This window comes from Hyperolius riggenbachi, chromosome 1, assembly GCF_040937935.1.
Source record: "Hyperolius riggenbachi isolate aHypRig1 chromosome 1, aHypRig1.pri, whole genome shotgun sequence".
Taxonomy (NCBI): Eukaryota; Metazoa; Chordata; class Amphibia; order Anura; family Hyperoliidae; genus Hyperolius; species Hyperolius riggenbachi.
The window spans coordinates 476,700,481-476,723,650 of record NC_090646.1 but is presented as its reverse complement, the minus strand read 5'-3'; the positions used below and the strand labels follow the sequence as shown (position 1 = coordinate 476,723,650).

Here is a 23,170-nt window from a genome sequence, read left to right as displayed (position 1 = left end):
AATTGAAAGAGTTTATACTTTCTTTTTCTTATGACTGTAAATGTGTAATAACAATAACAAAAATAATAATAATGTGTTACCTGGAGTTAAGCCACATCTTCATTCACAGAATTACAGTTCATACCACCATAGTTTTTTCAAGGCTTCCTTCATGTCTTTATTCCTTAAGCTGTATATGACCGGATTTAGCATGGGGGTGATCACTGTGTAAAAAGTAGCTACCGCTTTATCTAATGGAGAGTCTGAGTTGGGACGCATGTAAGTGAATATACAAGGGGCATAAAATAATGACACTACCATTAGGTGGGAAACACAAGTTGAGAAAGCCTTTTTCCTTCCTGCCACCGTCTTGATTTTGAGTACAGCTATGACAATGTGCACATATGAAGTTAAAGTCAGAAGGAAGCAGCTCAAGGAGATGGCTGCAATATTAACCAGTATCATAGTTTTGTTGATGGAGGTATCGGCACACACAAGTTTCAGCACCGGGATTATGTCACAAAAAAAGTGGTCAATCTCATTAGAGTGACAAAATGGAAGATAAAAGGTTAACACTGTGTGTGTGATGGAGTGCAGAGACCCAGCCAGCCAAGATCCAAAAGCTAAGCACATGCAAACTCGCCAGCTGACCAGGCTATTATAGTGTAATGGCCGACATATAGCCATATAGCGATCATAGGCCATCACTGTGTATAGGAAACACTCTGCACTTGCCAAGAAATGGAAGAAGTATAGTTGGGCAGCACAGCCACTGAAGGAAATCGTTTTCACGTATATTATGTTCCTCAGTAGTCTGGGTAAAGTGACAGAGGACAGGCAGATGTCCAGGAGGGACAGGTTTATAAGAAAAAAATACATTGGAGTGTGAAGAGATGACGTTCTTCTAACCGTGAAAATAAGGAGAGCATTTCCAAGCAAAGTGCAAATGTACACAACAGTAAGAAAAATAAAAAGAGGAATTCGTAACTCATCGACACACGGGAGTCCTTTAAGAATGAATTCTGTCACAAGTGTTGAGTTCTTTCCATCCATCTGTCCCTAGTATCCCAATATCAAATGATATAGAGGAAACATCACAATGTATATTAGCTGTTACTTATATGATCTGTTGTTTTACTCCCTCTAATAAAATAAAACATGGTGTGGTGGAAATACCCACAATACATCTGATAATAGCTAATGCCAACGCTAACACTGCTATAGAAAAGTATGTCTCTGCTAGAGCAAAAAGCTCTACTTACAATCCTATTTCTGTATAACACTGCTTATTCAGGATTGCACAAGCCCTTAGATGACTTTTATATCAGGATTTTACACCCTACGCTTACTGTCACTTTAATAAATACAACCCCTCTTAGTGATTACTCTTCTAATACCAATTTCACGTTCGCCAACCAGTGGCGTACCTAGGGCTTTTGGCACCCGGTGCTGGGTATTGAAAGACACCCCCTGGAAAAATGGGCGTGGCCACAACCTGCGGCGTGTTTTGCGTGCCGCGGCGAAACATGGGCGTGGTCATGACCAGATGAGGACGGAGCTAACTGTAATTTAAGGTATTAGCTAGTGTAGTTGCCCCAGTATAGCTAGTACACTTGCCCCCAGTATAGCTAGTACACTTGCCCCCAGTATAGCTAGTACACTTGCCCCCAGTATAGCTAGTACACTTGCCCCCAGTATAGCTAGTACACTTGCCTCCAGTATAGCTAGTACACTTGCCCCCAGTATAGCTAGTATAGTTGCCCCCAGAATAGCTAGTATAGTTGCCCCAGTAGTATAGTTGCCCCCAGTATAGATGCCCCCAGTATAGATGCCCCCAGTATAGCTAGTATAGTTGCCCCCAGTATAGCTAGTATAGTTGCCCCCAGTATAGCTAGTATAGTTGCCCCAGTAGTATAGTTGCCCCCGGTATGGGGGAAGCTTGGAAGGAGGGGTGGCAGGGAGGGGGGCCAGACCCCCCACCTCCCTCACCTGGGCCCCCTCCTTCTTGCGCTTCCCCCCTCCTAATTAGCAGCAGCTTTAGATATGCGGGCAGGAGCGGGCGGAGAGGACTTACCTGCTTCCTGGAGATGGCGCACACCTGCTTCCTGGAGAAGGCGGAGAGCAGCGTCACGTGACGATGACGCTGTGCGCCATCGCCTGGAACGCAGGAAGCAGGTGAGTAAGTCCTCTCCGCCCGCTCCTGCCACATATCTAAAGCTGCTACTAATTAGGAGGGGGGAAGCGCAAGTAGGAGAGGACCCAGGTGAGGGAGGTGGGGGGTCCGTCCCCCCTCCCCGCCGCTTTCCGCACCACCCCTCCATTCTGTGTTGCTTCCCCCCAGTGGCAGACACAGCCAACAGTGGGCCCCTGTGCAAATTACCAACTGCGGGCCCCCTCTCAAGCAGCAAAAAGTGGGTGTGGCAACAACAGAACGTGGTGCAGTTGAACATTACACATATTTATGAAAACAGCCTGTGGTAACCTTCCCGGAGCCCCAAAAGTGCTGACAAAGTAAAGGAGATTTGGTCTCTGACAGTTGGTCATAAAAATATAATCCTCAATTGGTTTTTATCTTTTCTTACCTTAAAAATAGGACAAGCCCCTAAATGACAAATGAAGCAGTCATGAGGCACCCAAATAACAATTGCAGCAACCACCCAAGTTACACAGTTATGCAGCATGTCCAGCCAATTAACACAGTTATGCAGCATGCACAGCCAAATAACACAGTTATACAGCATGCCCAGCCAAATAACACAGGTATGCAGCATGCCCAGCCAAATATTATGCAGCATGGCCAGCCAAATCACAGTTATGCAGCATGACCAGCCAAATAACACAGTTATGCAGCATGTTCACCAAAATAACACAGTTATGCAGCATGGCCACCCAGTTGACACAGTTATGCAGCATGGCCACCCAGTTGACACAGTAATGCAGCATGGCCACCAAATTAACACAATTATGAAGCATGGCCAGCCAAATAACAGTTATGCAGCATGACCACCCAATTAACACAGTTATGCAGCATGGTCACCCAATTAACACAATTATGCAGCATGGCCATCCAAATAACACAATTATGCAGCATGGCCATCCAAATAACACAATTATGCAGCATGGCCATCCAAATAACACAATTATGCAGCATTGCCATCCAAATAACACAGCCATGCAGCATGGCCACCCAATTAACACAGTTATGCAGCATGGCCATCCAAATAACAGTTCTGCAGCATGGCCAAACAATTGACACATTTATGCAGCATGGCCATGCAATGGACACGGTTATGTGGCATGTCCTCCCTTATAACACAGTTATGCAGCATGTCCACTCGAATAACACAGTTATGCAGCATGACCACCCAATTAACACAGTAATGCAGCAAAAACACACAATTATACAGCATGCCCATATTTCCGCCTAGGGGCAAAAAGCCCACTTTACCTCTCCTTACCATGCCCACAGGAAGCGCTCCTGCATGTAAGCACCATTGGCCCCACCTCCTCACTACACAGCAACACATTGGGCACTGCATGTCAGAGGCAGCATCCCAGTGTGTATGGCACTCAATCTCCTGATGTGTTACCAGCAAGATAAAGCTTAGGGCGCATACACTCATCCAATTTTGATTGGCCAATGAATGGCTAGTTTTACAATTTCCAAGTAGTATGAAAGTTTACCTAAACAATCTGTTCATAGTTTCAAAATATGTTGGCCTTCATTCTACATGGAGGTGGTAAACTGGCCAGTGATTGACTAAATTTAATTTGTGTATGCACATTTATATTTTGGTGCAACTCTCAGCTATAATATAGAAAAGCACCAGAGCCCAGCTGAAGTGCTCTAACTGAATGCCAAGTGCTATAACTGAACGTATTTTGGATACACAGTTGTTAAAGGGGTTCTGTGGGTGTTTGCTTAGGATAAAAACCATCACTTACCTGGGGCTTCTATCAGCCCCCTGTAACAGTAATGTCCCACGCCTTCCTCCTCCGATCCGCCGTTCCCCGCTGCCGGTCCTGGTCTAGCACATCACGCCGTCCAACTGCGGCTGCGCGGCCGTGCTCGCTCCCGCATCATCAGAAGCTTACTGCGCAGGCGCAGTACAAGAAAACTTCGTACTGCACCTGCGCAGTAAGCTTCCGAGGACGCAAACGGCAGCACAAATTATTCAGCTAGGATAGACGAATAATGCCCGATGCCAGCGGCGGGGAACGGCAGATCGGAGGAGGACTGCGTGGGACATTACTGCTACAGGGGGATGATAGAAGCCCCAGGTAAGTGGCGGTTTTTATCCTAAGCAAACACCCACAGAACCCCTTTAAAGTCAATTGCATTGCGCCCAAAGTGACATATAGCTGATAATCTCCATTAGACCTCTTTCAGACAGAGAGCTGACAGGTGGTGAATTCACCAATTGTCAGCTGCTCTCCTGCACTGGCTTAGCGCTTGCTGACAATTGGTACCAGCACTGAAGAGTCAGCCCCATGGAGTCACATCTGAGCACCCTGCTGTGCTCAAATATGACATGTCGTGGTCCTCTGCAACCAGGAAACGGCATTGCATGTTAAGCGCTGACACGCGTGGTGCTTTAAAAGCAGCAATTCAGCTGTATTTTAATTTCACCTAAATTACACTTTTGGGCGGCAGACAGGATGCTGAACTGCCCGACAAGCACAGTGGCGTAGCAACAGAGGGGTGCAGAGGTTGTGACTGCACTGGGGCCCCGTAGGGCCCTCCCTCAACCGCAGTATTAGCTCTTTATTTGGTCCTATGCTGGTAATAATTACTTCTATAGACGCTGTGAGTAGTAGTAATCCTTAACCTGCTGAGCGGTCTGGACGAGCTCAGCTCGTCCAACACCGCCAGAGGCTGCCGCTCAGGCCCTGCTGGGCCGATTTTCGTCAAATAAAGTGCAGCACACGCAGCCGGCACTTTGCCAGCCGCGTGTGCTGCCCGATCGCCGCCGCTCTGCGGCGATCCGCCGCGAGCAGCGGCGAAAGAGGGTCCCCCCAGCCGCCTGAGCCCAGCGTAGCCGGAACAAAAAGTTCCGGCCATCGCTAAGGGCTGGATCGGAGGCGGCTGACGTCAGGACGTCGGCTGACGTCGATGACGTCACTCCGCTCGTCGCTATGGCGACGATGTAAGCAAAACAAGGAAGGCCGCTCATTGCGGCCTTCCTTGTTTATTCTGGGCGCCGGAGGCGATCGGAAGATCGCCTCCGGAGCGCCCTCTAGTGGGCTTTCATGCAGCCAACTTTCAGTTGGCTGCATGAAATAGTTTTTTTTTTATTTAAAAAAAACCCTCCCGCAGCCACCCTGGCGATTTAATCAGAACGCCAGGGTGGTTAACAAACTGTTCTCTATCCCCTTCTTGCACTTCAGACACTGTGTTATCCTTGGCAGGTTTGGGGGGTTAATTTAAAACTTGCACCAGGGCCCATTGCTCCTTAGCCACGACACTGGCCCAGTTCACCTTTTCATCTGAAAGAGGCCTTAGGTGTGTAGTAGTTCCTAACTAAACATGTGCTTTATTCTCCTGCTTCACGCACAGATTTCTATGACCTGGATGCAGAAATAAAGCATGTGTATTCCCCATTTCTTAATGGCATATCCCACTGCATCTTCACCTCAGGACTTTCTTGTACAGTACTTAGAAGAAAGGTTAAACTGTACCTGAGATGTTTGATGGTGCTGTATGCATACTTACCTGGGGCTTCCTCCAGCCCCATGAGGTGCATGGGCTCCCCATCCTCTCCATTATCTCAGTATCCCCACTGGTAATCTGGCCATTTGCGCTGTTCTGTGCACATGCAGCTGTGCTGTGCGTGTGTTAATGCGAGCGGTCTACACTTTCACAGTACTACTATCTATGCAGGGGCAAAATGATCCTGGTTGTGGGAGAGCGACGCATCCAGGCACCGGGGCAACTGAGCCGCACATGCACAGAAGAGCGCAATTGGCAAGATTACCAGCAGTAATAAGATAATGGAGCGGCTGGCGAGGACGTCGAGGGAGCCCACACACCTCATGGCGCTGGTGGAAGCCCCATATAAGTATAAAAATACCACTATTTAACATCTCAGGTTTCCTTACAGTCATCAGTCAAATGATGCTATCCTCAGAATTACTTATCCGAGGTTTCCTCCAGCCCCTGGCAGCCACTATGTCCCTTGGCGCAGCTCTGCTCTCCGCCGCTGGCTCCCAGTCCCCAACGGTGCCTTGCCAGGTGTCCTCTACTGCGCAAGCGCTGATGTCAATCACCTCCATATGGTCTGGAGCCTACAGCGCCTGCGCAGCATGCTCCGGACCACGTGGAGGTGATTGACCTAGAGGTCGTCCTGCACACAGTCAGGGGCCAGTGGCTGAAAGCGGAGCTGCGGTGATGGACATAGCGGCTGCCAGGGGTTCGAGGAAGCCTCGGGTAAGTATTACTGGGGGTAGCATCATTTAACTGATGACTCCTTTAACAAATAGCATATAACATGCATGCATACTGGTATCTGGCCAGTGTGTCTCTGCTGTGTACGCTTCTCCCATAATCCTGGTACTGGCCATATGTTAGGGGGTAGATAAGAAATGATCTGGGAAAGTCCAGCTTTTGTTGATATACTGGCTGGCAAGGGCTTAGAGTTACATCAACCTACCTTACATTACATTACCTACATAGTGCACAGCATGCAAGACACTAGTTGATGCTCTCTCCTTCTGTCGTCCAGCCTTCTCCCTCCAGTGTCAGCTCACCTCTCCCCCTTCAATCTCAGGCTCCTCTCCTCCCCGTCCAGTGTCAGGATGGGCTCCACACCTCTCCTCTTCTCCCCCCTCCCTCCTGAGGCTCCCTTATCTCCCCGGCATTCCGATGCCATTCTTCTTCAGCTCTCACACACAGTAGTTTTTGCAGGAGCACACAATTCTGCGTGCCTGTGTGTGTGTCATTGCCGCTGGTTTGTTTCCGCTTCCTCTCCTAGCTGTCGGCTCTTCCCAGAATCTCTTCTCCTGAACGCTGCGATCAGAAGAATGAAGAGAGATGGTGGTGCAGGCTGCAGCCGCATGGGCCCTAGAGGCGGATGGGCCCTCGTGTCACTGCACAGTAGTGTTGTCCGGATCATGAACGATTCGGATCTTTGATCCGAATCTATTTTATGAGTCGATCATCCGAATCATCAAAATGAGTGATTCGGATCGCAAAAGGGGCGGGGCCAGGAGCGACACGCCCCCTCTCAGCGGGCAGCGGGGTCCTGGAAGCAGAGCAGAGATGGATCACTCTGTTGGATGGGAGGCAGCCTTGCAGGGAGACAGGTAGATGAGAGAGAGGGGACATGGGTGCCACTGCCAGATATGTGTAGAGCACACATACTGGCTATAACGTGCTGCTCGTTATAGGCTGTCTGTTCCGTAGTGCTGCACAGTGAACACATGGGAAGCTTTTGGCTCAGCACAGCTCAGTAACTTTGCAGACAGTGCACTCGGCACTAAACAGCTGCACTTCACTTCTGGGAATGCTTTCTTTCACTGTGCGACCTTTTCTTTCAAAGCATACAGATGAGCATATAGGTGAAATACATGTAAAGCATATGATTGCAGCATGTGGGTATTACGTGCAAACATTTCTGCTCTCTGCTCGTCCCTCCTCCCATCTCTGTCCACTCCCTGCCCTCTGTCCATCTTCTCCCCTTCTCTGTGTGTCCACTCCCTCCCCTTCTCCTGTCCACAGACCTGTCCTGCTATTCATTTCACCCCCGAATGCTTCCATTAGTAAAATGATCCGAGATTCGGATCAAAGATCCGGATCTCTTCAATGATCCGATTCGAATCATCCGGATCATTGAAAAGATCCGAACTTCCCATCTCTACTGCACAGCATGCACTGGCGTATGTCCGCCCCTGCTTCCCCCTCTGTGGGAAGCCTTCATGACACCCCCTGGGACACCCGACACCCGGAGCGGGGCGCCCCCTGCCGCCCCATGGTAGGAACGCCACTGTCGCCAACTTATATGACACTAACATTACATATGCTCTCCCATCCTTTTTCTTCTGTTATGGGAGACCCTACAATCTTACAATTGAAGGTTTAGTGTAATGGTAATGGTAATTGGTACGTATTAATGTGTGTGCATTGATTCCAATTTAGATAGATCACTTCTGAACATTACACACTTGGCCTGGTTCTGTTCGGCTGTTCTGTTTTTTATGTCAATCAGTCAACCTGATTGTGATAATTGTATCAGTATTATCCTACTTATTGTTTCTACCTGTTTCACATTATAGTAGATAATGTCTGTTATTAAATCACTCTGTTATGAAATTTTTTTAATAAAAATTATTGAAATTAAATTAAAAACATGGTGTGGTGATATGGGCCTTTATTTACTAAAGCTGGAGAACAGTAAGGATGACCAGAAAACCTAAGAAAACCTCTAAACCAGGATTTGCGTTTCTTTCTTTTTTAAATAGTCTGCAATCAGGCAACTAAAGTTGGTAGCCCTTACCTGAGTCATAGCCGATCAGAGAAAGGATTGCTGAAAGGGTGAATAATTTAATGTCTGTGCTATTGCTGTCACATGCACACACCTACTGCAAGAATGTAATTTTTTTTTAATAATCCTGGACAGCCTGTATTCATTAATAGATTCTGCAGTTTCCAGGACATGAGACTCGCATCCTCTACAAAAAGCTTCAGCTGTGAGTAGATGTGCACGCCCCGCCCCTATCGTCATTGCACTCTGTAGTAAATACCAGCAATCATTCATTTAAAGTTAAAACAAAAAAGCTGTAAATAATTTTTATTTTTTAAAAAGTTGATTAAAGCGAATTTCGTTTTTTCTTTTCCTGTAGTGAAGTGTTAACCCCAACCTAACTAATGAATCCCTTGTGTCACCAGTTTGGGGCTTAATGCTGTATGGAGACATCACTGTGTTGTTGCCTAGCAATGTTTCTGTACAGCACTGGAGTCCTCAAACTGTGCACCCTAGTGATCGCATCCAATCGCTACAGAAACACAGGCTGACAATAATGGTATGCTACATGCCCAACTAGTGATGAAATATGGCATATGTGTTTATTTTAACTGGGACAGGCCAAATACAGTGGAGCCTTGGTTTGCGAGCATAAGTCGTTTCCAGAAACCTGCCTGTAATCCAAAGCACTCTTATATCAAAGCAAATTTCCCCATAAGAATTAATGGAAACCCAGGTTTTTGTTCCACAATCAAAAAACAGTTATAGTAAAATAGTATGAAATAAAAATGTAAACAAGACTATAACTATCAGAATCATTGCGATCTGTTGGCTCACCCAACATTTTTTTTTTATTAAGGTTTTCCAAGTATACCAGCAGTTACATATGCATGAAGTATCTACTTTTTTCACATAACATGGAAGCAGGTGAAAAAGAATTTGTGGACAAAGTAAGCAGTTTTTACCATTCAGAGATACAAAGAATATTTTCAACACCCAACCTTTTTATGTGTAACTTTAACAAGAAACGTAACCAATGCCAGTTCCTTTTGAGTATCTCATGGAAATGTGACTTTGCACAGTCTCTACACTAACATTAAAGAGGAATTTAAACTTAGCCTTAGCAAACATACTGTCATTAAGTTACATTAGTTATGTTAATTAAAATACATAGGTAATATCTTCTCTTACCCACCCTGTTTTAAAAGAATAGGCAAATGTTTGTGATTTCACGGGGGCAGCCATCTTTTTGGTTGAAAGGAGGTGACAGGGAGCATGAGACACAGTTCCAACTGTCCAGTGTCCTGATCACCCCTCCCAGCTGTGCACACTGGGCTTCAAATCTCAAATTCAAAATGTAAAAAAACAAATTTGCGGCAAAACAACAGAAGGAGAACAACAACATCAGAAAGCCCATCATGCTTTGCACAGCAGTAGGGGAAAATGCCTTTGATGGGGTAGAGCTTAGCTTTTGTGCAGATAAAAATGAGGCTTGGTAAGAAAACCAAAGTTCTGATGCTGTTAAAGAAACACCAAGCCTTTTTAGTGCTGCTGAGTAGATTTTTAGTCTGGAGGTTCACTTTAAGCACAATTAAATACAATCCTGCAGCACCAATGGAAGAAGAACTATGGGCTGAGTTGTGATGATTTGAGGCATGTATACTTTTTTTCAGTGTTGGACTGGGAGCTGGAAGAGCTGAGGAAATCCACTTGCTGGCCATGCAGCAGTAATCAGGTGTTGCTGCTCACAGTGAGGACTTGCTGCAGTTTTCTATTGGGAATGATAACACAGGGTTTCTGCTGCTTGGCCAACAGGTGGATTTCCTCAGCTTTTCCAGCTCTCAGTCCGACCCTGCTTGTATATCAAGTCAAAATTCCACAAAAATGTTTCCTTGTTTTGCAAAGCGTTCTTAAACCAAGTTACTCTCAGTCAAAGGTTTAGTGTAATGTATTCTGAGTGGATCTTGTGATGTGAAAATTAGGAAGGGTGAAAAATGGGGGGAAAAGGGGGACAACCGTGTCACGCGGCTGACCCCAGTACAGCGCTGCCATAAATCTCAGCACTGTACCATGTAAATAGACGGCGGTCTCGCTGTCTAACAGTCTCCAAGCAGCGATCGCCGCTGGGAGGCTGACGACGGAGCGGAGCTTCATCATTCAAGCGGGGATGCACGCGATCCCCTGCGATCTCCGCCCCAGGACTTCACGCTAATTGGCATTGAGCGGCCTTGGGTCTGCTGCCGCGTTCACGCCAATGAAGTTAAACAATAGCAGTTACCTGGCAGTCCAGGTGATCTTTCTGGTCAGTAGAATCTAAAACACACATTAAACAAGCATGCAGTTAATCTTGTCAGATTCATAGATTCATGTCATAGACATCTGATCTGCATGCTTGCTCAGCATCTGTGGCTAAAAGTATTAGACGCAGGGAGTCAGCAGGACAGCTAGGCTATATGCATTATTTAAAAGGAAATAAACAAATATGTCTCAATATCCTTCTCACCTTGGGTTCCCTTGAAGGGGTAAAAACCAGGTAAAGACAAGTGATTTAAAAGGTCTTACTGAGGGTGAGAGCACAACTGCTAGAACACAACTACTAATTCACCAAGCTTTCAGCAGGTCTCACTATTTTCTGATATGCCACCGGGTAGCATTGGAAATTTGTATCACCTAACAACAGACAGCTATTAATATCCAGTCCAGGTTTGTTTTATCACCTATGTTCTTAGTGATCTCCAATGGTTTCTCTTCCCTTAAGCCACCTCATTGCTCCAGTACTTACCATTCTTACCATTATGCAGTTTTATGTTGTGCTACTTGAATAACAAGTGACCTGACTTCTTTAGGGAGTGATATGTTATGTGCTGTTGGATGTGGCAAGGCACAGCAGTAATAAATTACCAGAAATGATTACACAAATATAGAAAACTATAAGCTGATCTTATTTTTAAAGACCCTTTTATTTTTTTCATTGAAGAAACTCACCAGTATTTTTTATCTCTAAAGATCAAATACAGTATTTGAGTTTTAGATAGCACAGAATTCTGCAGCAGCCACTGTACCATGGACAGTATCATGCTTCTGATTACTGGATTTATAAGTAGTATTAAATCCAGAGGGAAAATATATTCTAATACAACAGGGGAATCATTACAGCTGCAATTATGATGCATGGCAGATATCATCGTAAACATCTTGTTTATTACTAAAAAATACCCAGAATGCATAGCAAAGAAAACAAAAAAAAAAAGCACACCTTAGTGTGTCAATCAGCTGGTGCAGGATTCCAAAGCAGTGACAATCTAGTATTAGAAAGGAGTAATCTGCACAACAGTCTTCAGGAACAAAGCAGCAAGTTTATTGTCCCATTACACAGAAATGCAATAAAGATCTGACCAAATGGCCGATGATCATTTCAGGGCCCCTGGGGTCCCCTTTGTCAAGGCATAGGACATAAAAAACATGTACATGTTTTTGTTGTCCTGTGCCTTGACAAAAAGGACCCCAGGGGCCGGAAAACGATCATCTGCCATTTGGTCAGATCTTTATTGCATGTGTGTGCAATGAGCCAATAAACTTGCTGCTTTGTTCCTGAAGACTGTTGTGTGGATTCCTCCTTTCTAATACTAAATGCTTAGCATTTGTCAATCAAAGTACAGTATGTACAGACAGACTAATATGGAAACTTAATTTTAAGGTGATATGTTGTGAGTTAAACTCTACCTGAGAGCAGTGCAATAGTGCATGAGCCACCAGCAAAGAAACCATCTTCTTTGTAGTGGGACTCATGGCCAGATTTGTAGGAAGACCACCAAGGCCAGTGCCGAGAGTGTCGGGGAGCTGGGCGCCGCTTGTCTCACCCATCACTGTGAGCCATGCTGATTTCTACAGGTCTGATAGAGTAAAGCCCAGGTAGTGGAGCGAGTTGACCAGCTGCATAAATGTGCAGAGCCCAAAACACGGGCAGATTAAACAACTTCTATTCAAAACAGATGCAGCAAAGGAGGATGTTAGCTTCCAAAGCAGTTTGCGTGCAGATTGTTAGGTTCTAGACTCTTCCACGATGATGACGTACCCTTACAGAAGAGACCTAACCACTTGCTAAACCTAACCACTAGCTAACAGTTGAAACATAGTATCAACCTAAAGCTGCTAGCCATAAATGGTCTACACATTTTCTAAAGAACAGGGAAAAGATTGGCAGTGCTCCTAATCAGGCTGCAACTGAAATGAAACCAACAGAGGTGTGCAGTTCTCTACAGGGACTTAAATACACATCTTGAATACAAATCAAATGCAAAACGATGCACTAAAACCTAATCTAAATAAATTAAATGCAAACGGCTACACTCGGATGCAGCTAGTCATAAGTAGACTTACATTTTTTTTTTTTACAACAGGAGATATTGGCAGTGCTGCCAAATACAGGCTGCACCCAAGTTGCATAGATGTGCAGCTGGTCAACTCTATTGTACAACTCTGTTTCAGCTGTTGTACAAAAATGTAAGTCTACTTATGACTAGCTGCATTCATGTGTATCTACATCGGAACTATTCACAACCTTATTATCCAGATTATGTTTTTAGTACAGTATATCTACGCACCTGAAGACTTCATCTAAGCTCCAGTGGCATAGTGTGAGAAAACGCGGAAAAGCCGCCGCGTGTACTGACAGCAAGGCGGCTGATTCCGCGTCCAACGTGGTGGTCTGCACGCGGAAGCGTGCATCTAGTGACATGGCAGAATGCGGAAAAGCCGCCGCATGTACTGACAGCAAGGCGGCTGGTTCCACGTCCAGCGCGGCGGTTCGCACGCAGTAGCGTGCAGCTAGTGTGGCTGAGCCTGTTAGTTCACACAGGTTTAGGAATACGCGCGCACGTGCTGAAAGGCAGAACTTTTATGATAGCCAAGGAGGGATCAGCTGACCAGGCTGGTCAGCTGACCTCAGAGCTGGTAACCATTGGTTGATCACTTCAGGGTGGCGCCAGAGAGCTATGCGCTATATATGGATACTGCTGGCCACTCTCAAGTTGTCTGCCGTTGCGATCACTACGTGGAAGCATTTAGACCTTAGTCAGATCCAACAGTGTGTTTGAACCAGGAGGACCTGGGAATTCACACTGAGCCAGATTACTTGTGTTATTATTCTGTTATGCTTCAGACTAGTTCCAGGGTGTAGAGACCACAGACCTCACACCCAAGACTAGGGAACTTGTATTATCATTCTGTTATACTTCAGACTAGTTCCAGGGTGTAGAGACCACGGACCTCACACCCAAGACTAGGGAACTTGTATTATCATTCTGTTATACATCAGACTAGTTCCAGGGTGGAGAGACCACGGACCTCACACCCAAGACTAGGCATTGTTTGATATTTGTTATGACCTGTTGCTTTCCTGACTATCCCTCTGCTTTCTTATTCGGTACCACGCATATCTGACATCACGTTGCCAAACCCTGCCTGACTTGGATACCGAATCAGCCTTCTGTCTTTGTACTTTATCTGTCTGTGTGTTGCCGACCTGGCTTGCCCGACCTCCACTCAAGAGATAGTCTCCAAGATCAGTCAGTGACATCCGCCTTCAGGTGTCACTCACTCTCTGGTCCTTCCTACTTGCAGCCTGACTCCACCCCTTGGAGAGTCTCAGGCTGCTGGAAGGTTTCTGTACCCTCCATAGCAGTATCTTCTGTACTGCTTAGGGTCACCTGTTCATCAGCTGGGTTGCTCAAAGTCATACTGTTACACCAAACACTCACCATATATATATATATATAGTGGTGTCCAGAGGTTAGCGTTATATCTGTATTATTGGTGATTCTGCAGATCATCCATAATCAGATATAGATCTGTATTCTTGGTGATACTGCAGATCACCAATAATCAGATTCTCTCTGCGAGCTGACACCGATCGTTACACATAGATATCTGTATCTTGCCAATCCCGCCGCTGCACGTGCTCCCACTCATGAACTCCCATTAGCCCGGAGATCAATGAATGGGAACACAGTTCCCATTCATTGATCTAAGTCCCCAAGTCAATGATCGCCAGCATCAATGAGATGCCTGCGTGATTGTGATGTCAGAAGTAACATGTCCACGCATTAATTCCTGTTTAGGGTACTTATAGTACGCTAACAAAAATAATGTGCATGGACATCTTGTGGTCAAATAGCAATATTACACCTACATACATTTTTGTCAATAAAAACCCTACTGTAACGTTTGCGGGATTATTTCTGTGGTCAGCGCACAGAATGCGCACTGACACTGCGGAAAACCTCCACAAGCGTGTAATTATATAGGACCCAGCTATGGTGCTATGCACCTGTAGAGGGAGATTCCCACCGGCAGATGGAGCTGTGGAGTACCGATGGACTCAGCCTCTGTACTGCCACAGATGCCAGATGGGAATTGCATGAGTTGAAGCAATGTAGGGCTGGATAGCCCTAATAGAGAAAGAGCACAGAGACAGAATAAATGTGTGTCCACCAATCTAGTCGTCACCCAGCGACGGTGAACACACAACAGTGGAAACAAAGTGGGAACGCAATCGCAAGAGAGGCAATTGCCAGAAGTGACACAAGACTGAGCAGGACAGAGCACGAGAGTAGCAAAGACACAGCAAGCAAGAACCATAAGGAAAATAACAAACACTAACTAAACGCGAACACCGCACTCATTCACAACAGTGAACGTGTTTAAGCACGATCACCGCGCATTAGGCGCCCAGTGATAAGCGCGCCACCCTAACTAACCAATGACACACAAACACGAAATAGAGAACGCGAACGCTTGCTAAACGGTTACCACACCGAGCCTACAGCATGCGTTCGTACAAGACAAGACAGAGAGAAGGAGCAGCCAGCAGCAACCGCAGCTCTGGCCTACACTCTCAGGCAGAATTCAGAATGAACCACTGCTGCTACCGCTAGAGCGAATGCGATCCAAACAGACAAACAGATGGGGCTACCAGTAGCAACCGCTGCTCTGGTTAGCACCCCTGAGGCAGAATACAGAAGGAAGCACTGCCACTACCATTAGGGCTAATGCAATCCAGACAGATGAAGCAGCCAGTAGCAACTGCAGCTCTGGCCTACACTCCCAGACAGACAGACAGAACGATTCCCTGTTGACCGCTGCTGGCGACAAGGCAATCGAGACACAGAAGGAAGCACTGCCACTACCATTAGGGCTAATGCAATCCAGACAGATGGAGCAGCCAGTAGCAACCGCAGCTCTGGCCTACACTCCCAGACAGACAGAACGATTCCCTGTCAACCGCAGCTGGCGACAAGGCAATCGAGACAGAGAGACAGAACTAGGCAAAACAGATAATACAACCTGACTGCACTAGAAGGGATGCTAGTGCAATCCCCAGGAATTACTCTAAGATAATCTTAGCAAACGACAGCAAAGCTGACACTCTAGGAGTGTTTGCAGGAACAAACCTTCATGACCAGCACGGGATTCTGGGAGCAAAAGGTATTTATACTGCAAGCCATCAAAGGAGGCAGCTAGGCAATTTGCATGACAAGTATATGCAAATTCCTCAGCAGCAGAGCAACTCTGAAACTTGCAAAGGGAAGACAGGTCTCTCTTCCAGAGACCTGTAGCACTCAGACCTAAAGAATGGTCAAACAGTTGTCTGCCTGTGCAGACCGCTGAGCGGATCATTACACCTACACATATTATTAAAATTATCTCCTTACCTCCCATACTCTCCCATATGTACCCACATAGAAATTTAGCATTAAAAAAAATTGACAATTCAAAAAAATACATAGTTACCTTAGGGACAAAACTTTTTAATATGTACAGTGGGATGCGAAAGTTTGGACAACCTTTTTAATTGTCATGATTTTCCTGTATAAATTGTTGGTTGTTACGATAAAAAATGTCAGTTAAGTATATCATATAGGAGACACACACAGTGATATTTGAGAAGTGAAATGAAGTTTATTGGATTTGCAGAAAGTATGCAATAATTGTTTAAATAAAATTAGGCACGTGCATAAGTTTGAGCACTATTGTCATTTTATTGTTTTAAAAACCTTTAGAACTAATATTGTGAACTCAAATTGGCTTGGTAAGCTCAGTGACCCATGACCTACATACACAGGTGAATCCAATTATGAGAAAGAGTATTTAAGGGGGTTAATTGTAAGTTTCCCTCCTCTTTTAATTTTCTCTGAAAAGTAGCAACATGGAGGTCTCAAAACAACTCTCAAATGACCTGAAGACAAAGATTGTTCACCATCATGGTTTAGGGGAAGGATACAGAAAGCTGTCTCAGAGATTTCAGCTGTCTGTTTCCACAGGAACATATTGAGGAAATGGAAGACCACAGGCTCAGTTCAAGTTAAGGTTCGAAGTGGCAGACCAAGAAAAATCTCGGATAGCGACCAAAGCGACGAATGGTGAGAACAGTCAGAGTCAACCCACAGACCAGCACCAAAGACCTACAACATCATCTTGCTGCAGATGGAGTCACTGTGCATCATTCAACCATTTAACGCACTTTACACAAGGAGATGCTGTATGCGAGAGTGATGCAGAGGAAGCCTTTTCTCCGCCCACAGCACAAACAGAGCCGCTAGATGTATGCTAAAGCACATTTGGACAAGCCAGCTTCATTTTGGAATAAGGTGCTGTGAAACTAAAAATTAGTTATTTGGGCATAAGAAGGAGTGTTATGCAGGGAGGAAAAAAACACAGCATTCCAAGAAAAACACCTGCTACCTACAGTAAAATATGGTGCTGGTTCCATCATGCTGTGGGGCTGTGTGGCCAGTACAGGGACTGGGAATCTTGTCAAAGTTGAGGGACGCATGGATTCCACTCAGTATCAGCAGATTCTGGAAACCAATGTCCAGGAATCAGTGACAAAGCTGAAGCTGTGCAGGGGCTAGAGCTTTCAACGAGACAACAACCCTAAACACTGCTCAAATTCCGCTAAGGCATTTGTGCAGAGGAACAAGCACTACGTTCTGGAATGGCCATCTCAGTCCCGAGAACTGATAATAATTGAGAATCTGTGGTGTGAGTTAAAGAGAACTGTCCCTGCTCGGAAGTCATCAAACCTGTATGAACTAGAGATGTTTTGTAAAGAGGAATGGTCCAAAATTAGAGATGGCCCGAACCTCCGATTTTAGGTTTGCGAACCGGGTTCGTGAACCTCCGCAAACATTTTCGAACTTGCGAATGTTCACGAACCACAACAGAATTCAATGGGGAGGCGGACTTCGAAAACTAGAAACATTTATGCTGGCCACAAAAGTGATAGAAAAGATGTTTCAAGGGCTCTAACATCTGAGTTTTTGCATGGATGAGTGGGATAGACGCCAAAAGTCCTGGGGAAAAATCTGGATTTGACACAAAGCAGCGTTTTAACCTTCCTGGCGGTAAGCCCGAGCTGAGCTCGGGCTATGTCGTGCAGGAGGCTATCTCAGCTTCTGGTGGGGCGATTTGCCCCATTCAAAGTGCTGTACGCGCAGCTAGCACTTTGCTAGCCGCACGTACAGCTTGATCGCCGCCGCTTTGCGGCGATCGCCCGCACGCAGCAGCGGAAGAGGCCCCCCCCACCAGAGCCCTGCGCTGCCCGGACCAATGAGTTCCAGGCAGCACTATGGGCTGGATCGGAGGCGTCTGACGTCAGGACGTCGGCTGACGTCCATGACGTCATTCCGATCGTCGCCATGGCGACAGGAGAAGCCAAACAGGGGAACGTGTTATATACGCGTTCCCCTGTTTGCTATTGATGCCGGCGACGATCGCACTAGAGGGACACATGCGTCCTCTAGTGGTGTTTCATGTAGCTACCACTCTGGTAGCTTTACATGAAACAAAAAAATAAATAAATAAATAAATGGATTTCTGCCCAATTGGCAGAAAAAATGAACCGCCAGGAGGGTTTTTAAGGGCAGAAATCACATTGCATGCTAAATTGGAGGCCTAAAGTGCTTTAAAACATCTTGCATAAGAATACATCAATCAGGTAGTGTAATTAGTGTACTGCTTCACACTGACACACCAAACTCACTGTGTAACACACCACAAACAGCTGTTTGTGTTGTGACAGCTGTGCTGGACTGGTGCGCACCATGGCGAGAGTGCAGGCCATGGCGGTTTTCAAGCCCATATGATCGTCGGGCTGAGGTAGCTAAATGACAGAACAACAGTGACTGTACAGCTGATCGAATTTGGTCTGTCCACAATGAAGCATCTACCTTATTATATTTGGTGTGCCATCCCCCCGAGACACTCATATAACCGGCGGTCATTGCTTCATTGGGATACGCAAGCCCCTTCACCGTGGCAAGATAACGATCACAAAGGGGAATTGACACATATACATGCCTTTTATTTTGTTGTTGCAGCCGCATTGCAGCCAGAAAAATTAGGCAGGCATGTACACGCACCAGAAAAATTATTATAGCAGTTCAGGAATCCGCCTGGAGGGACCCTGTTGGTGGTGGCGGAGAAGGCAGTCAAGCGGCCTGCAGGCAGAGGTGCTGTGTGGGGAGCGAGTTAGTCTTGGGGCAGGCAGCCAGTCACACGGCGTGCAGGCAGAGATGCTGTGTGTGGGGACTGACTTAGTCTTCGGCGGGCAGTAGCCCTCTGGGATCCATGCCTCATTCATTTTGATAAAGGTGAGGTAATGAACAGTTTTGTGACTTAGGCAACTTCTCTTCTCAGTGACAATTCCTCCAGCTGCGATGAAGGTCCTTTCTGACAGGACGCTTGAGGCAGGGCAAGACAGAAGTTGGATGGCAAATTGGGACAGCTCTGGCCACAGGTCAAGCCTGTGCACCCAGTAGTCCAAGGATTCATTGCTGCTCACAGTGTCTACATCCAGACTTAAGGCCAGGTAGTCGTCTACCTGCCGGTCGAGGCATTGGTGGAGGGTGGATCCGGAAGCGCTAAGGCGAGGCATTGGACTAAAGAATGTCTGCATGTCCGACATCACCATGAGATCATTGGAGCATCCTGTCCTTGCCTGCGTGGACATGGGAGAAGGATTACTGGTAGTGGTACCTTTATTGTGCTGTGACATCACCCTTAAACGCATTGTAAAGCATAGTTGCCAGCATGTTTTGCAAGTGCTGCATCCTTTCTGCCTTCAGGTGAGTTGGTAACATATCTGCCACTTTGTGCCTATACCAAGGGTCTAGTAGCATGGCCACCCAGTACAGCTCATTCCCCTTGAGTTTTTTTATACGTGTGTCCCTCAACAGGCTGGACAGCATGAAAGACGCCATCTGCACAAAGTTGGATGCAGACATACTATCCATCTCCTCTTGTTCTTCCTCAGTGATGTCAGCTAAGTTCTCCTCCTCCCCCCAGCCACGAACAATACCACGGGAAAGTTGAGCAGCACGAGCCTCCTGCGGCGCCTGCTGTGGTTGTTCTTCCGCCTCATCCTCTTCCTCCAAAACAACACCTTCCTCATCATCTGACTCCTCTTCCCCACACGATTCTTCCTCCTCCTCCTCCTCCCCCCTCTGTGCTGCCACAGGTGTTGAGGAATCATCTGCTTCTGCTGAGAATTGATCCCACAACTCTTCCTCCTGTTCCTGGTCACGCTCCTCCACAGCATGATCCACCACTCTACGCATGGCATGCTCCAGGAAGAAGGCATACGGGATCAATTCGCTGATGGCACCTTCACTGCGACTCACCAGGTTTGTCACCTCCTCAAACGGCCGCATGAGCCTGCAGGCATTTCACATCAGTGTCCAGTTCTTCGGCCAGAACATCCCCATCTCCCCAGATTGTGTCCTTTGACTATAGTTGTATAGCTACTGTTTGACGGCTTTCTCCTGTTGTAGCAGGTGGTCCAGCATCAGGAGGGTCGAATTCCAGCGAGTGGGGCTATCACAAATCTGGCGTCTCACCGGCAAGTTGTTTCTCTGCTGTATATTGGCAAAGCATGCCATGGCCGTGTAAGACCACCTGAAATCCCCACACACCTTCCTGGACTGCTTTAGGACGTCCTGTAAGCCTGGGTACTTAGACACAAATCTCTGAATTACAAGATTCAGCACGTGTGCCATGCAGGGTACATGTGTCAACTTTCCCAAATTCAAAGCAGAAATGAGGTTGCTGCCATTGTCACACACCATGTTGCTGATCTCCAGTTGGTGTGGGGTCAGCCACTGATCCACCTGTTTGTTCAGAGCAGCCAGGAGAGCTGCTCCAGTGTGACTCTCAGCTTTAAAGCAAGACATGTCTAATATGGCGTGACACTGTCATACCTGGCATGCAGTATAGGCCATTGGGAGCTGGGTCTGTGTAGCTGGAGAGGAGATCGCAGCACCAGTAGAGTTGAACTGCCACTCAGCCAAGGAGGAGGAGGAGGACGACAGTGAAGAGGATGTAGCAGGAGGAGAGGAGGTTGCAGCAGGCCTGCCTGCAAGCCATGGGAGTGTCACTAGGTCTGCTGCACAGCCATGTACTCCCTGCTTGCCAGCGGTCACCAGGTTGACCCAATGGGCTGTGTAAGCAATGTACCTGCCCTGACCGTGCTTGGCAGACCAGGCATCTGTGGTCAGATGGACCCTTGACCCAACGCTGTGTGCCAGAGATGACACCACTTGCCTCTCAACTTCATGGTAAAGTTTGGGTATCACCCTTTTGGAGAAATAATTGCGGCCTGGTATCTTCCACTGTGGTGTCCCAATGGCCACAAATATTCGGAAGGCCTCCGAGTCCACCAGCTAGTATGGTAACAGCTGGCGAGCTAACGTTCCGCTAAGCCAGCTGTGAGACGCTGGGCAAGAGGATGACTGGCAGACATTGGCTTCTTCCGCTCAAAGATTTCCCTCACGGACACCTGGCCGCTGCTGTGGGCAGGTGAGAGGTGGAGTGGAGGAGGGAGGCTGTGATTGTGAAGGTGCAAGGGAGAAAGCGACTGAAAATGATGCACCTGATGGAGGAAGAGGAGGGTGGCTTTGCTTTTGTGTGCTGCTTTTCCTCAGGTGGTCTTCTCATTGCAGTTGGTGCCTTTTCTGCATGTGCCTTCGTAAGGCAGTTGTCCCTACGTGGGTGTTGGCCTTTCTACGGCTCAATTTTTGGTGGCAGAGAGTACAGATGGCATTGCTCTGATCTTTGGCATACACACTAAAAAATTTCCACACCGCTGAGCCACCCTGGGGTGTGGGCACTATGGTGGCCTCAGCAGCTGACATTGAAGGGCATGTTGGCTGGCTGTACATAGTGGCGATACATGGTGCTGGGCACGACCACCAGCTGTTTGATGACAAGCTCCCCCTGCTTCTTACAGGAACTCGTCTCCTCCTACTCCTCTCTGACTCCCCCTCTGAACTGTCCCCCTGGTCATCATGTCTCTTAGGATCCCACATGGCATCCGTATCATCATAATCATCATAATCATCCTCCCCAGCTTCGCTTGCCTCAGACACCTCATAAACTGCACCAACAGCAGGTACTTCATCCTCCTCCTCCTCACACCTTACGTCCATAGTGTCGCCTAACTCAGACATATGAGGTGGTGTAACTTGCTTAGCGCCTTCATCTTGTTGTAACAAGAATGGCTGTGCATCAGTGATTTCCCCACCAAATAACTCCTGCAAAGTGTCAAATGCAGTGGATGTGGTGCTAGTAGTAGCTCTGGTGGCTGCGGAAGATGAGGTGTTCTGTGTTAAATAGTCAACCACGTCCTGACAATCTTGGGAGTTGATGGGACGTGCCTTCTTCTAAGCACTGTACTTTGGGCCAGGGCCGCACAAAATCACATCAGCATGACCTCGAACAGACCTGCCGGGTGGCCTGCCTCTGGGTCTGCCCCTGCCTCTACCTCTACCTGTTTTGTCCATATCGGGGGGGATGAAGTGAAAGGTATGCACTGACTTGACTAATACAATGTGCAGTCACACAGGTGCAGTGAAAGGTATGCAGTGACTGGTATTACAATACAATGTGCTGCTGTCACACAGGTGCAGTTAACAGGTATGCTTGGAGTGGTATATTACACAGCGTACGATCACACAGGTAGTGTGAACAATTATGCAATGACTGGTATTACAAATGAGCACCTGTCACACACAGACAGGTGCCGGACATGCACAGTGACACTGCGTGCACTCACGTAGGTAGGTGGGATGATATGTGGAACTTTGCACAATAAAATGTGCGTTGCATCTTAATAAGACTGGTGTGCTGATGTGACCTACAGCTATATGACATTATCGCAGTAGCTTTGCCTTGCTACTACATCAAGCACCCAGAACTGGAAGGTGTGCCAGCTTCATCTTTTTTCTTTGGACATAGGTAGGTGGGTGCACTGAAGTGAACAACAGGTAGGTATATGCAGTGATGGGTATTACAATGTGCACCTGTCACACACAGACAGGTACCGGACAGGCACAGTGACACTGCGTGTGCTCATGTAGGTAGGTGGGTGCACTGAAGTGAACAACAGGTAGGCACTGTAGTGACAATAGTAAGCTAACATAAATATTAATACATAGATGTACACAATGGGTAAACAAACTACAGCTACCTGGAGAAAGCTCTGACAAAAGCAAAGCAGTAGACCTTTAATCCAACAATATATGGGTAATAAGATTTATGTAACACACTATAACATGTGCTACTGCCCATGCAAATAATATTACATGTATTGCAATGCATTGCTCCAATGGAGGAGGAGATATATGAGCAGTCAGGCAAAAGAGGATTAAAAACAGCTAATGTTCATTTCAGTGGGC

The 23,170-nt window shown here is 46.8% G+C and overlaps 1 protein-coding gene and 1 gene segment (V, D, J or C); both read right to left on the bottom strand.

Moving 5' to 3' along the window:
* LOC137528857 (T cell receptor delta constant-like) overlaps positions 1 to 23,170 on the bottom strand; it is a 348,846-nt gene that overhangs the window by 62,340 nt on the left and 263,336 nt on the right.
* On the bottom strand, positions 112 to 1,032 carry LOC137561881 (olfactory receptor 10G7-like). Its single transcript, XM_068273236.1, has one exon. It carries the CDS (start codon positions 1,030 to 1,032, stop codon positions 112 to 114), a length of 921 nt encoding a protein of 306 aa, XP_068129337.1.

Excerpts from the sequence above, each read along its gene's own strand:
- LOC137561881 (XM_068273236.1), bottom strand. The coding sequence starts at position 1,032 with ATGGATGGAAAGAACTCAACACTTGTGACAGAATTCATTCTTAAAGGA.